At 46.4% G+C, this 15,122-nt stretch overlaps 1 protein-coding gene across 13 annotated transcripts in view; it reads left to right on the top strand.

Annotated features, from left to right (window-relative positions):
• The window catches only part of EYA3 (EYA transcriptional coactivator and phosphatase 3), a 132,090-nt gene that overhangs the window by 51,610 nt on the left and 65,358 nt on the right, over positions 1-15,122 (top strand). For 10 of the 13 annotated variants that reach the window (XM_008172922.4, XM_042861693.2, XM_042861691.2 and 7 more), the window contains 3 exons: positions 231-274; positions 2,888-2,967; positions 11,857-11,923. In XM_008172922.4, coding sequence (XP_008171144.2) covers positions 231-274; positions 2,888-2,967; positions 11,857-11,923 — 191 coding nt within the window. Of the gene's footprint in view, positions 1-230; positions 275-2,887; positions 2,968-11,856; positions 11,924-15,122 lie in introns of those variants that run through there. The other 3 variants (XM_065577223.1, XM_065577222.1, XM_065577224.1) reach the window with 2 other exon arrangements.

Here is a 15,122-nt window from a genome sequence, read left to right on the forward strand (position 1 = left end):
ACCTTGCAAACAAATTCTGGGGTAGAAATAGATGTTTAAATCAGGGAATTTACAGGTTTCACTATTTAACTCCAGGACTCAAACACAAGGCTACTTGAATTTAAACAGCTACTTATAGTAACGGTGTTGCAAACAATGATTAGCTTGTAACTGCAGCCTGTCACTTGTGTACAGAGATTGTCAAGGACAGATCTCTCTCATGGTGTCTTTGAACATTTTCATCTTTGCAGGTGAAAAAGGCCAAGATGCAGGAATCTGGAGAACAAAACTTAAGGTGTGTAGTACTGATTTTGATATTAGTGTTCACCAATTGTCAGTTTCTTGTTTTCATTGTATGCTTCAGTTGAGAAAGCAGTTTTATGTTGCTGTATGAATTTTTCACAAGACATGGGCTTTTATCATTTATCTTCCTTTTGTCAAGTAACACAATTTTGAGAAATTTCTGTTTTAAACAAAAATATTCTTTGAGACACAATGAGCTTTTTTAAGAATGCTAAATCTTGCCAAAAGCATTTTCTGTGAATGACTGCATAGAATTTAAATAGCATCAACTTACATCTTGCTTTTAATATTGCGTTGTAGTGCTTTATTTAATACATTCCATGGAGCAGTCAGGTGAGACAAGTATTCACTGTGTAAGGAATTCTCTGACTGATAGGATCTTTTATTTTGGAATTAATTCAGTGGTACATAGTTTTTGCTTAGTAGCTGCTTTTAAGTACATCTTTACTTTGATAATATTAATCACTATTACTACATTTAGAGAGAAGCACTAAATGTGACGGGTTGGATCACAGAAACCCCCTTGGGAGCTGCCACCTGATGTGCCAAGACTACTCCTGTCCCTGTTTTCCCTGCCAGCTCAGGACTCCAGCACACTGTCTTGCTGAGCCAGACACTCCCGTCTTCTCCAACACAGACCCAGGGTCTGAATTACTTGCCCCAAAGCTACAGGTTTACCTGAAAACAGCTCACAGAAGTGTGCTTGTCTTTAGCACTCAGGTGCCCAACTCCCAATGGGGTCTAAACCCAAATAAATCCGTTTTACCCTGTATAAAGCGTATGCAGGGTAAACTCATAAATTGTTCGCCCTGTATAACACCGATAGAGAGAGATGCACAGTTGTTTGCTCCCCCAGGTATTAATACATACTCTGAGTTAATTAATAAGTAAAAAGTGATTTTATTAAATACAGAAAGTAGGATTTAAGTGGTTCCAAGTAGTAACAGACAGAACAAAGTAAGTCACCAAGCAAAATAAAATAAAATGCGCAAATCTATGTCTAATCAAACTAAATACAGATAAGATCCTCACCAGTTCTAGAATGCTCCCTTTTATAGACTAATCTCTTTTTAGCCTGGGTCCAGCAATCACTCACACCCCCTGTAGTTACTGTCCTTTGTTCCAGTTTTCTTCAAGTATCCTGGGGGGTGGAGAGGCTCCTTTTTTAGCCAGCTGAAAACAAAAGGGAGGAGTCTCCGAGGGATTTAAATAGACTTTCTCTTGTGGATGGAGACCCCCTCCTCACCCTGTGTAGAATCCAGTCACAAAATGGAGATTTGGAATCACATGGGCCAGTCACATGCCCATGCATGACCCAGGACTTGCAGGTAGCAGCCATTACCCACATGCTACCTTGAAGTCCTCAGGTAGACTTCTTATGTGGATTGGAGTCTTCCAAGCTCTTTTGTCTGTTAAGTGCTTCTGACTGAGCACTTAATTTGCACATTCCTTTCCCAAGAAGTGACCAAATGTTCTAACTAAGGCTACTTAGAAATCAAGCAATTATAAAGCCAATATTCATAACTTTGAACACACAAATGGTGCCTGCATACAACTAGGATGAACATAACCAGTAGATCATAACCTTTACATAGATACGTTACATGGCATATGTAGCAAAACCCTATTCCAGTTATATCATACATACATTTCTGAGCACCCTGCCCATAAAGCCTTTTGGGGTACACTGTCACACTATGCATATCAAATTGTATGAGAAAATGAGTGGGACAGCATTGTCTTTTCTGATTGTCTTTCTGTCTTTAATTGGATTGTCATGACCCATGAGTCTCAAACCTGGGTCTGCACGATTTCCAGGAGCAGCCGAGCTCCAGCCCTCCATCTGGCAGTCTGCTGATGCTCGCCTGCCTGGGACCAAAGAAACCTAGCTCCAGTTTGAGGCTTTGCCCCTGCAGTCCTATTGGCAGAGTCCCGGAGCAGCTGACTGGCTGGCTGGTCCTACTTAAGCCAGCAGCAGGAACAGGAAGCTTTCCAAACAACTGGGCTCCACCCCATTCTGGACTGCGGGTCTTGTGCTTCCTGCTCCTGCTGCTTGATTTCCTGGCATCTGATTTGTGGTTTTCTGCCCTCTCGGTGTCCTGATCCAGCCTGACTCTGGTTCCTGATTTGTGGTTCTGATCCCCAGTTTGTCTCCTGCTTCTCAGCTCCTGGTATCCTGACCCAGCTGACTCCTAAACCATGTCTTGTGACCATGGACTCTGGCTCTGACTACTAAGTTTGGCCACCCACAACTCAGCTGTGACATGGATTATTTTTGTCCCTTTGGGATTTTTCACATTTACACATTACAACAAAGCTTATATTAGATTTCGGTGTTCTATTAAAAGTTTATTATTTTGAGAAAATTAGTGAGTTAATACTCTGAAGGAGGTGAGGATTTGAGGTTTGTACAAAGAGATGCAAGGATATCTTTCAGATTCTAGTGTGTTGGTATATGTGAAATAGTGCAGAATGCAGAGTGTTTCCCTAGCAGCCTGTGGCCATTGTTAGCTAGGAAGGTCAAAATCAATTGCTTAAAATTTCCCGTGCTGTTAGTGCACAGATTAGTGATGTTGGTAGCTAATGTGTGCTTTTATCCTTTCAGTCAAGTGAGCACCACAGAAGTCAGTGATCAGAAATCTGAATCTTCAAGCCTTGGCCCAAACCTTCCCATGTCAAGTGAAAGTAAGGCTCGTTCTGACCCTCTCACTCCCTTCTTTGTGTCCATTGGGTCCTCTGCACCAAGCACAAACTTCTTGGTCCTGCACCATTTACCCCACCTTATCTTTCAAATCTAATTACTTATCAGAGGCCATCCCCTGCTTTTGCTTCACTAATGATGCCAATCTCCATCTCCCTCCTGTCAGTTTCTCTCACAGACACCTTCCTGACCTCTCCCACGCACATCCCTGTTCTTGAGAAGAACTCCTGGTCAAAATTCACAAAGGCACTATCGCAACCTCTTAAATCACTCTTTAAAACCTGCCTTTGCTGCGATGCCTACAAATCATTACTGCCTGGCCTTGGTTAGGTTGGTGACCACCTGTGACTACTAATGCAACATTTCTGCCTCTATCATTACCGTGTCTTCCCTATACCCCTGTTTGCCTGTTCATTCCTCTTTGTGCATTGTCTAAATCCTAGATTGTAATTTCCTTTGGGCAGGGACTTTTGTTTGGTAATGACAAATGAATGTGAACCGTCTCTCATAAATTGTCACTACCTCAACACAAACATTGAGTGGAGTCTTTTACAATCATTTGCACTGCTAAAGCACAGTTAATCTGAAGCTCTCAGAGCTTTACAGAAAAAGTTTCTCAAAACCACTGTGAGGGTAAGTAGTTTCATTTTGCAGATGGGAAACTGAGACGCAGAATAAATAACTCGCGGAAGGTCACACAGTGAGACAGTGGCAGAGGTGGGAAGGGGAGTACATCTTCTGTACTTGATGTGGAGCTAAGTGTCATTAGCATACTGTTACCCCTGGAGTTCAGAATGCCTAAAAATGTCCCCTAGTGCCTTTAATACAGATGAACAAGAGGTGACAGAATAGAACTCTGTGAGGGTCCCCGTTTGAGAACTTCCATGGTGCATACTGTCTACAGTCCACTGAGGGCTTGTCTATATGAAGAATTAGTGCATAGCAAGCGGAGGTATAAATCTATAGTGCTTGCTGTGCACTAACTGGCTGTGTGGACCTTGCTACTGCACTAAAAGTTCAAGTGATGGTCCCTGTTGTATTCCACTGTGGTTATGCTTGCACATCATGCGCTCAGAGTCAGAGAATTTGAAAGTAGTGTCAGTTGTTTCCATGCATGTGCCCTGACTTGCCTTGTGCTTCCATCCAAGGTGATATAAAGGGTGGGGTGGACCGACTGCATCTCCAGTTCCTTCTCACCACCACATGGTCTGGGTCAGAACCTTCAGTGTCCTCTCTCATGCTGTTCTAATTGCAGTTGTAAATAGCTTTATCAGTTTTTAAGGCAGTTCACCTAGTTTTATTTAATTTCTAGTTTTAATAGTTAATAGTTTTAACAGTTTAGTGAAGACTTCAGGAGTTTCCTGCCCCCATTCGTACCCCTGTTCAGATACCAGACTATTACAAGGACTTTGGGCTTCAAACTGCGCCTCTTGCCTGCTGTCCCTCTCAGTCAGCAACAACCAATTCAACGCTGCCTCGACTGCTTGGGAGAAGCTCACGTCATGGCTATGTGCAGTCCTTCCCCAACTGTACCCGAGAGGGCTGTGCACCTCATCTCCACAAGTATCTCATGGAGGTGACCATGAGACTGCAGTCAGACCCAGGCCGGGGAACATCCCTCCTTCCCCACCGTACATCAGCCTGATTCTGCGAGGAGTGTGCCTCCTGGTGTACGTCCGACTCTGATGCCAGCGGGAACCCTCACCCCCTCCACCCCGACCCCATGATGAGGCCTTGTTGGGAGATTAGGAAGTACTCCAATAAGCCTGGGACTAAGTCTTCCTCCAAGTTCAGGAAACTGGACATTCCCTCCACCAGCTCAGCCCCAGGGACCAAAGCGCATTCTAAGTCCCACTGGCCCGAGAAGAAGACATAAGACCCCCCTTCGGGGACCACTCTAACAACAGTATTCTTACCCAAAAGGTGAACTCCTTGTTACAATGAGAAGCAATAAAACACGTTTCTCTAGCATATCAAGGAACAGGTTCTACTCTACTTACTTCCTCATACCCAAGAAGAGGGGTGGCTGGAAACCAAACCTCAGTCTCTGCCACTTCAATTGCTTCATCCTCAAACTGACGTTTCACATAGTCACATTGGCAGCAATAATTCCATCCTTAGAAAAAGGCACGTGGTTCCCGGCTCTCGATTATGAAGGATGCTTACTTCCACATCGACAACCCACCCTGCCCATAGACATTTTCTCAGATTTATGGTGGGCTCCAACCATTTCCAATACAGAGTACTACCTTTTGGGATAGCTACTGCTCTGAGTCTTCACCAAAGTATTTTCTGTAGTAGCAGTTAAAATAAATAAAATAAATTAAGTTCACATCAGGCTTTATGGTTTTCTTGGTTTTCCATACCTTGATGACTGTCTCCTAGCCGCCTGGTCCTGCCAAGAAGCACACTCATCTATCTTCATGTTACTCAGCCTCCTTGCTTCACTAGAAGTCAGCATCAACATCAAGAAGTCAATCCTCAACCCCACGCAGTCATTGGACTTCATTGGAGCTACCCTAAACTCTATCACGGCACAGGAATATCTGTTTACAGACAGATTTCAAGCAATGAATGTCGTCATAGTTCGCATCACAAACAACCATTTTGTACCAGCCAAGATGTGCCTCTCTCTACTTGGCTATATGGTTTCATGCACCTACGTGACCCCCTTCATTAGACTTCACCTTCTCTGCCTGCAGACATGGCCTCAGTCAGTGTATTCACTGAATCGTCACTCTATGAACCTCATGCTGACAGTCCCACCCAAGATACTGTCATCCCTCCTATGGTGGACAGGCCCACATCGCATGTGTGTGGGAGTCCCCATTTTTTCCCTCTTCCCCAGACAGAACTGTTATTACTGACATGTCACTATTCGGCTGGGGAGCACATATTGATGACCATACCACACAAGGGAAATGGACACTTTAAGAATCCAGAATGCACATCAATGTCCGAGAACTTTTGAGCAGTAAGAAGAGCGTGTGAATCCTTTCTTCCACTCATTTACTCTCATCATGTCCTGATCATGTTGGACAACACCACCATGGTCTTTTACTGCAACGAACAAGGAGGAGTGAGATCCACCTCTCTATGTGCAAAAGTGTTCAAACTCCGGAACTGATTCATCAGTAATCAGATTAGCCTATCCGCGGCCTATATTCCGGGGACACAGAATGTTCTCACAACGTCACTCAGCAGTCATTTTGCGATCAATCATGAGTGGGAACTTCATAACGCAGTGCTACATGACATCTTCACGCAATGGGGGGCCGCAACCAAGGACCTATTCGCTTCTCAGACAAACAGCAGGTGCACCACATACTGCTCCAGGGGAGCCTTCGGTTACTGCTGTCAGGATGAGGCCCTCCTTCTCTTTTGATCACACCAGCTCAACTATATCTTCCTTTCTGTACCGCTCTTACCTCAAGTGCTCTACAAATTCCATCAAGACAAGGCAACGGTCATTCTGATCGCCCCCTTCTGACCCAGATAATTCTGCTTCCCCAATCTTCTGCTCATGTCATCCTGGCCACTGATCCCCATCTCGTACTTCCTGACCTTTTGACACAGTGCAATGGCGAGATCAAGCTCCCCAATCCGTGTCCACTTCACCTCAGTGCATGGTACTTGGACGGGCATCAACTATAGAACAGGCATGTTCCTCAGTGGTACAAGACATTCTCTCTAACTGTAGGAAAAAATTCCACTAGACAATATTACTGAGCTAAGTAGAGATGTTTTTTGTCTTGGGCACAACATAAGAGTTTTACCAGAAGCAACTGATATTCCCCCAATCCTGGACCACATTCTATCCTGGTACGCATTGGGCCTTGCCCTCAGCGCTTTGAGAGTCCACCTAGCGGCGATCAGCACATTCCATCCTCCTATGGAAGGTTACGCTATTTTTACACACCCACTAACTGCTAGATTTTTGAAAGGCCTCGTCAGAACCTTCCCACCTCTCCAAACAATTGCATCTCAATGGGACCTGAATCTGATACTCTCAATATTAATGAAACCCCACTTTGAGCCAATAGAATCTTGCTCTATGTCCCTCCTCTCCATGAAGGTCGCCTTTCTTGTTGCTATTACTTTGGGGAGGAGGATAGGGGAACTCAGATGCTATGATGGCAGATGTGCCATTTACAGTCTTCCACAAAGATAAGGTTTCCTTATGCCTACACCTGAAATTCTTACCTAAGGTGATCTGTTTCACATTAACCAATCCATTTACCTACCTGTTTTCTTCCCGAAACCACACGCATCTGCAGAAGAACGTCTTCTCCATTCCCTCAAAGTCCAATGAGCTGTAGCCTTCTGCCGGCAGAGAACGAAACCAATCAGAAAGTTTATTTACTGAGGTAGCAGAGAGACTTGGGATAGGCCATCTCCACCCAGAGAATTTTTCAAATGAATTTCTAACTGCATTATACTCTTCTACCATCTGTCGAACCTCACCCAATAGAGGTATGAGCTCACTCCAAGCTATGACCACGGCATCCCTTCAAGTTGTGCCTTTTATAGACCTGTAAAGCATCCACGTGGGGTTCTGTCCACATCTTGGCAACACACTATGCCTTGGTGCAGGACTTGGCAGCAGATGCATCCTTTGGCATGGTGGTTCTTTGCACGACCCTTCCACCCTCATCCTTGCACCTTCTTCCAAGAAGTACTGCTTGCCAGTCACCCACACTGGAATACAATAGGGACCATCACTCAAAGAAGAAGAGGAGATTAGTTCCCTGTAACTGCAGATTCTTTGAGATTTGTAGTTGCTATCTATATTCCACTACCCACCCGCCCTTCCCCTGTGTTTTGAATCTGTCTGATTCACAGTGGAGAAGGAACCAGAGACACAGTCTGTCTGTCCTGCCCTTTATCGCCTTGGACGGCAGCACAAGGCAAGTCAGGGAACATGTGTGGACCAGTGGACTCTACTTTCAATCCAGTCGCATGGGTGCGCATGTGTAACCCACAGTGTAATACAGAAAGGAACCACGTCTCAAAGAATCTCCAGTTACAGGAAAATAACCTCTCCTAGGGTTACCATTCGTCCGGATTTACCCGGACATGTCCTCCTTTTCGCGCTAAAAATAGCGTCCGGGGGGAATTTGTAAAGCACTCACAATGTCCGGGATTTCCCCCTCCCCCGGCAGAGCGAGCGGCTGGGAGGGCTGCAGAAAAATCCCGGGCTGGACTCCTGAGCAGCTGTAGAGGAGCCGGAGCCGCCCTGCATTCTGAGTTGGCCTCTCCTGCAACCCGGTCTGGCAGCACTGTGCAGGGCCAGGGACCGGGTTTTGTTGTGCAGGGCCAGGGACCGGGTTTTGTTGTGCTGGGGAGCGCAGCCACGTGTCCGGCTCGGCTCGCACAGAGCCCAACACCCTGTTCTGAGCAGCAGGGTAAGGGGGACCGGGGGCAGGAAGGTTCTGGAGGTGGCAGTCAAGAAACAGGGGGGGCTTTTGGGGGGGGGGGTGGAGAAAGTTTTGGGCAGTCAGGGTACAGGTAGGGGGTAGGGTCCTGGGGGGCAGTTGGGGGGGGTCTTAGGAGGGGGCAGTTAGGGGACAAGGAACAGGGAGGCTTAGGGGTGGGGTTCTGGAGGGCAGTTAGGAGCAGGGGTCCCAGGAAGGGGCAGTCAGGGGACAAGGAGCAGGGGGGTGGGGAGCTGGGAGTTCTGGGGGGGGGCTGTCAGGGGGCAGGAGTGGGGAGAGGGATCGGAGCAGTCAGGGGACAGGGAGCAGAGAGGTTTAGATGGGTTGGGAGTTCTGGGGGGGGCTGTCAGGGGGCAGGAGTGGGGAGAGGGATCGGAGCAGTCAGGGGACAGGGAGCAGAGAGGTTTAGATGGGTTGGGAGTTCTGGGGGGGGCTGTCAGGGGGCAGGAGTGGGGAGAGGGATCGGAGCAGTCAGGGGACAGGGAGCAGAGAGGTTTAGATGGGTTGGGAGTTCTGGGGGGGGCTGTCAAGGGGGCAGGAGTGGGGAGAGGGATCGGAGCAGTCAGGGGACAGGGAGCAGAGAGGTTTAATGGGTTGGGAGTTCTGGGGGGGGCTGTCAGGGGGCAGGAGTGCGGAGAGGGATCGGAGCAGTCAGGGGACAGGGAGCAGAGGGGTTTAGATGGGTTGGGAGTTCGGGGGGGGGCTGTCAGGGGGTGGGGAGTGGTTGGATGGGGCGTGGGAGTCCCAGGGGTCTGTCTGGGGGTGGGGGTGTGGATAAGGGTTGGGGCAGTCAGGGGACAAGAGGCAGGGAGGCTTAGATAGGGAGTGGAGTCCTGGGGGGCAGTTAGGGGCAGGGGTCCCAGGAGGGGGCAGTCAGGGGACAAGGAACGGGGGGAGGGTTGGGGGTTCTGGGGGGGCGGGAAGTGGGAGGGGCAGGGGCGGGGCTAGGGCGGGGCTCCTCCCGTCCTCTTTTTTGCTTGCTGAAATATGGTAACCCTAACCTCTCCCCTAGTGCACTTTGACCTACTGCTGTTTAGAAATAGGTCAAAGCACACTAGGGAACGTTTAATTTAAGGTTGCAGGACCCACACGGCTGGTTAGTGTGCGGCAAGCTAGTGCGCTGTAGATTTACATCCCGTCTTGCCACACACTAGCCCTTTGTATAGATAAGCCCTGAGACTTTCTTTGTCATCTCTACTCATAGCCCGCAACATTCAATAGTTAATATTAAGCAGCAGAGGGAGCTATTTCATTAGCTTCTATAAGGTCCAGACTATGTTTGCAGGATTGTAATATCAGACTGGATTACATCATATAATTAAACTATATCCCAAAACACTAAGTTAAAAAAGTTATTTTGGTTGCAAAGTCAAAATGTCAATTGAAGGTTGTCTGTGCAACTGTAATTTAGCCCTCTAGTGCATACAGTTTTTTAATTACATAATCACATCCTATTATTTCTACAGAACCCCTGCCTCATTCAGTGCACAGGGCAGACTGCGCTCAGGGAATGAGGCCGCTCTTATGCTCATCATTCAATGTGTGGTCTTTGCCTTATTTACCATGCCCCATCCAAGCCCTGCGCTGACTACAGAGTTAGTAATATGCTCATTGGCTCCTCTGTGGCTCTCATTGATGTAGTACGAAAGCCTCACAGACACTAATGAATTCATATTCACAACTTCCCTTTGAGGTAGGAGAGTGTTTATAATCCCCATTTCATAACTCTGAAAACTGAGACAAAGAGAGAGGTTTATGGATGCATGTTGAATCAGTGGGAGAGCCAGAATCCGAACTCAGGATCCTGACTGCCAACTCCTGTGCCTACAACTCCACATCTTACTGCCTTGCTGCCAGAGGTGGTGAGCACCCACAGCTCCCATTGACTTGACTTACTGTTCTGAGCACTCAGCACTTCTGTGCATCCGGAACCCCAAGTCGTCACATTAGGCACCCAGAAAGTGAGGGGCATGCAGTCAGTGGTCAGCTGCCAACAATATTGGTTTAAGAAGCATGGGAAGTGTGTGGGAGAGCCAGGATAGAAGCCAGTTCTAAGTAGCATTTAACTGCCTTTACCCTAGGACCATCCTTTTTCTTCCTCCAGTTCCCTTCCTCGTTCTCTGTGTGCCTTCCAACTTCTAGAGCAAATGAGGCAAAGAGCCCACAGACTAGAATGACCTCATTTATTGCACAGCCCTGATTCATTCCCTGAACACCAACTGCCCTGTGCACTGAATGAGGCAGAGGAAAAACAGTAGGTGACCATGTAATTATAGAGTGTATCATAAGGCACACGCAGAACATTAAATATGAGATTTCTGCACTTTTGAGTGCTTGCTCTTGCAACCTGAATAACTTTTTAAATTTCCTTTTGCTTTTTTAAACAGAAAAAAGTAAAAACATTGGCATGTACAACTGTAATAAACTTCACATTAACAGTGTTTGAACTGCCCCTCAGATGTACTACTTGAGCTACAGGGCTAACTACATTAGCTGGCAGCAGAAGGCTGTTACTGTATGTGAACAAGCCACTAGAGGAGGATGGATAACCCATAGAAGCAATACTTGACTAAGTAGCCCCCTTTTACTGACAGTATAGCTAAGGACAAGATATAGCAGGTTCTTCTGAACAGGCGTTGAGGCTAAGTGGATGCGTTTTCAGACTGGCCCTGTTATGCTGCCCCTGAACTCTTGTCTCATGTAGTGTCCCCAAGGGGGAGGTGGGCTGCCAGGGCCATGTGAAGGATCCAGAGCAGGTGGTAAAGCTTGGTGCTCTCTCCATTGCTGCTACAGCTGTTCTGGCAGCAGCCAGGCTGTTTCTCAGCTCCATGAGTTCTTGTCCTGTCCCCCAAGAGATGGGTTGGGGGATCCTGCCTAATGTGGTGCCACCAGAGGGAGAAGATGGGCTGCTGGGCCCATGTATTTTGGGGGCAGGGGAGAGGTGTCTGGGGGCAGAGCCTGGCTCAACTTGGCCTCGTGGTCTCTCTATCCCTTAGCCACCATAGCTGCTCCAGTAACAGCTGGGTTCCAGGGGATTTTCAGTGCAGTGCATGCTGAAATGAAGCATTGGTGCACGTGCAGAACTGTAGAATGTTCAGGGGATTTGTCACACTCCCAAAATCAAGGAAATGAAAGCCATAGATTCTGGTCTTATTGTCTGTGAAGGGACAACTTGCTGCTCTGAATGATGCACTTATTTGCAGGGGCAGGAAGTTACATTTTTCACCCTGTTTAAACATATTTGTAAATATTTTTTAAGCCATATATCCAAAGCACTCCAAAAACTTAACAGCTACATGGTTTGTCAGGTTAGAACACCTTGTGGGACGTGCTAATGTTTCACTGTGATTCATTAAGTTTTGTTACTTTTTTGGAAATTGTGTAGTTTAAAAAAATCCTTTCTTTACAATTCTGTTGTATAAAATGTTTCTTTTTCAGTTCTGACATGCACTGATTACATCCCAAGGTCACCAAATGACTATACCTCACAGCTATATTCTGCAAAGTAAGTTGAAAAATTGGTTCTAAATTTTATAACTGCATTTTTCTCTAAACTGTTAAAACCTTTGATTTAGTTCTGAAAGAATTCAAATATGAAATTGCAGAACTACTAACTGTGGTACATAACCTGTCACTTTAATCAGCCTCTGCACCAGATGACTGGAGGATGGCTAATGTGACACTAGTTTTTAAAAAAGGCTCCAGATGCGATCCTGGCAATTACAGACCAGTACTAACTTCAGTACCAGGCAAATTGAAACTATAGTAAAAAAATAGAATGATCAGACACACAGATGAACATGATTTATTGAGGAAGAGTCAACATTGTTTTTGTAAAGGAAAATCATGCCTCACCAATCTATTAAAATTCTTTGAGGGGAGTCCACAAACATGTGGACAAGAGTGATTCAGTGGATGTAGTGTACATGGACTTACAGAAAGCCTTGACAAGGTCCCTCACCAAAGGCTCTTAAGCAAAGTAAGCAGTCACGGGATAAGAGGGAAGGTCCTCTCATGGATGAATAACTGGTTAAAAGATAGGAAACAAAGGGTAGGAATAAATTATCAGTTTTCAGAATGGAGAGCGGTAAATAGCAGTGTCACCCAGGGATCTGTACTGGAACCAACATAATCATAAACGATCTGGAAAAAGCGGTAAATAGTGAGGTGGCAAAGTTTGCAGACGATACTCAGGATAGTAAAGTCCAAAGCAGACTGTGAGGAGTTCCAAAACGATCTCTCAAAACTGGGTGACTGGGCAACAAAACAACAGATAAAATTCAATGTTGATAGTTGCAAAGTAATGCACATGGGGAAAATATAGTCCCAACTATACAAAGAAAATGATTGGGTCTAAATTAGCTGTTACTGCTCAAGAAAGAGATCTTGGAGTCATTGTGGACAGTTCTATGAAACATCTGCTCAATGTGCAGTAGCAATCAAAAAAGCTAACAATGTTAGGAACCATTAGGAAAGAGATAGATAACAAGACAGTAACTACAATAATGCCTTTATATAAATCCATGGTACGTTCACACCTGAAATACTGCATGCAGGTCTGGTTACTCCATCTCAAAAAAGATATATTAGAATTGGAAAAGGTATGGAGAAGGGCAACAAAAACATTTAGGGGTATGAGACAGCTTCCATATGAGAAGAGATTAAAAAGACTGTGACTTTTCAGCTCGGAAAAGAGATGACTAAGGAGGGATATGATAGAGGTCTATAAAATTGTGAATGGTGTGGAGAAAGTGAATAAGGAAGTGTTATTTACTCCTCCTCATAACACAAGAACCAAGCGTCACCCAATGAAATTAATAGGCACTAGGTTTAAAACAAAGAAAGGGAAGTATTTCTTCACCCAACACACAGTCAACCTGTGGACCTCGCTTCCCGGGAGTGTTGGCCAGAAGGCCAGAACTATAACTGGTTTCAAAAAGGAACTAGGTAAGTTCATGGAGCATAGGTCCATCAATGACAATTAATTAGCCAAGATGGTCAGGGATGCAATCCCATGTTCTGTGTGTCCTTAGTCTCTGATTGCCAGAACCTGGGAGTGGACAACAAGGGATGAATCACTCGATAATTGCCCTGTTCTGTTCATTCCCTCTGAAGTATCTGGCATTGGACACTGCTGGAAGACAGGATACTGAGCTAGATGGAACATTGGTCTGACCCACTATGTCCATTCTTATGTTAACCTTCCCCTCCTCCCATCTCAACCTGCATTTAGCAGAACCTTTAACATTGCAGAATGGTATTTTTATAGACAACAAATTGGCATTGCTGCATATGTGACCCAGTCCAGCACATGGTGAAGCCAATGGAAAGACTGCCATTGGCTTCAGTGGGAGTTGGATTGGGCCTTTAGTGATTGCTAAGGTATCATGTCACTTGGTAATGACTGAGAATATAAAGTATTATAGACTCAAGCCCAAGGTATTCAGTGAATGAACAAACTGGACATGAGTGAAAATGAAATAGTTTCCTTATGTATAAAATCAGACACACCGGAGAGAGAGAAAGGAAAGGGGTAAAATTTCCAAACGCATCTAACTGATCTAGGAGCCAAAGCCCCACTGACTTCCAGTGGGATTTAGGCTCCCATGTCACTTATGTCCTTTTGAAAATTGTACCTAGGATCTAATTCACATAGATGAGTGCAGAAGGATTCCCTGTTGTCTCCAGTGCTTTGTTTTCTCTAGTCTTAAATATTCCAAGTGAATGAGCTTCCCCCACTTCCCTTTGGAGACTGTTTCACAGTCACAGTAACTGGATGTGTCCTCTCGTAGTCATCTTTATTGTTCCTTCTCTTAATTTTATTCTATTGCTTCTAGTTCTGCTCCTTTTAGCACCCTGAATAATTCTTGACCCTAGTTACTGACAGTTCCGTTGTCCCTGAGGAGCGAAATTGTCATGGTAGGGCTCTGGAGTAAGGTAGGTGAGGCTCACTTGGTTAAGGGCTGTGAACAGGACTGGGGCTCTGAGTTTGACCGGGTGTTAGGGGGCTGTGTCTGGAACACTGGGTAGATATGTTCCTGGGGAGCAGGCTGAGGGGAGGCAGCAGGGTCAACCGGGGGGGAGGGGGCTCACCTGCTATTTCCCCCACCATTCTCAGAAGGGACAGGGATGCACACCAGAAGGAGGGGGGAAAAGGAGGGGAAAGGGAGGAGGAAAGGCCAACTACTCCTCCCCAATAGGCTGCAAGCAGGGGAGGAGGGCGCCACGGGGGGCGGGGAGCTTGGGGACACCAATCAAGGTAGGGGAGGGACGCGATTACCAACACGTGTTGGAAATACCGGTGCCTGCGGCTGCCCTGGGAAAAGGAAGGACTATAATATCATTGGGGGGGTGCAGTGAACGAAGGAGCTCAACATAAAAGGGGAAGGGGTACAAGCGCATAGGGGTGAGACATGGGCTCGCTTAACGAGGTGACTGGATGGTGGGGGAGGGAAGGCAGTGGAGAAAGGAACGGGCTGGAAGCAGACCGGGGCAGGAAAACTGCAGGGGCTAACTGCAGGGGCCAGGGCAGGGCAGGCAAACTGGCAAATTCCCAGGGACTGGAGCGGGGCAGGCAAACAAACAGAAAAACTGCTATGAGACCTGAGCGGGAGGGCAGGGGGGCAAATATGGGCAGTCAGAGGGCAAACTGCTGCGGGAAGGCCAGTGGGCAAAGCAGAGGGTGAGGGAGGTCCACCAGCTGA

The sequence above is a fragment of the Chrysemys picta genome, chromosome 23, assembly GCF_011386835.1.
Source record: "Chrysemys picta bellii isolate R12L10 chromosome 23, ASM1138683v2, whole genome shotgun sequence".
NCBI classification, from domain to species: Eukaryota; Metazoa; Chordata; order Testudines; family Emydidae; genus Chrysemys; species Chrysemys picta.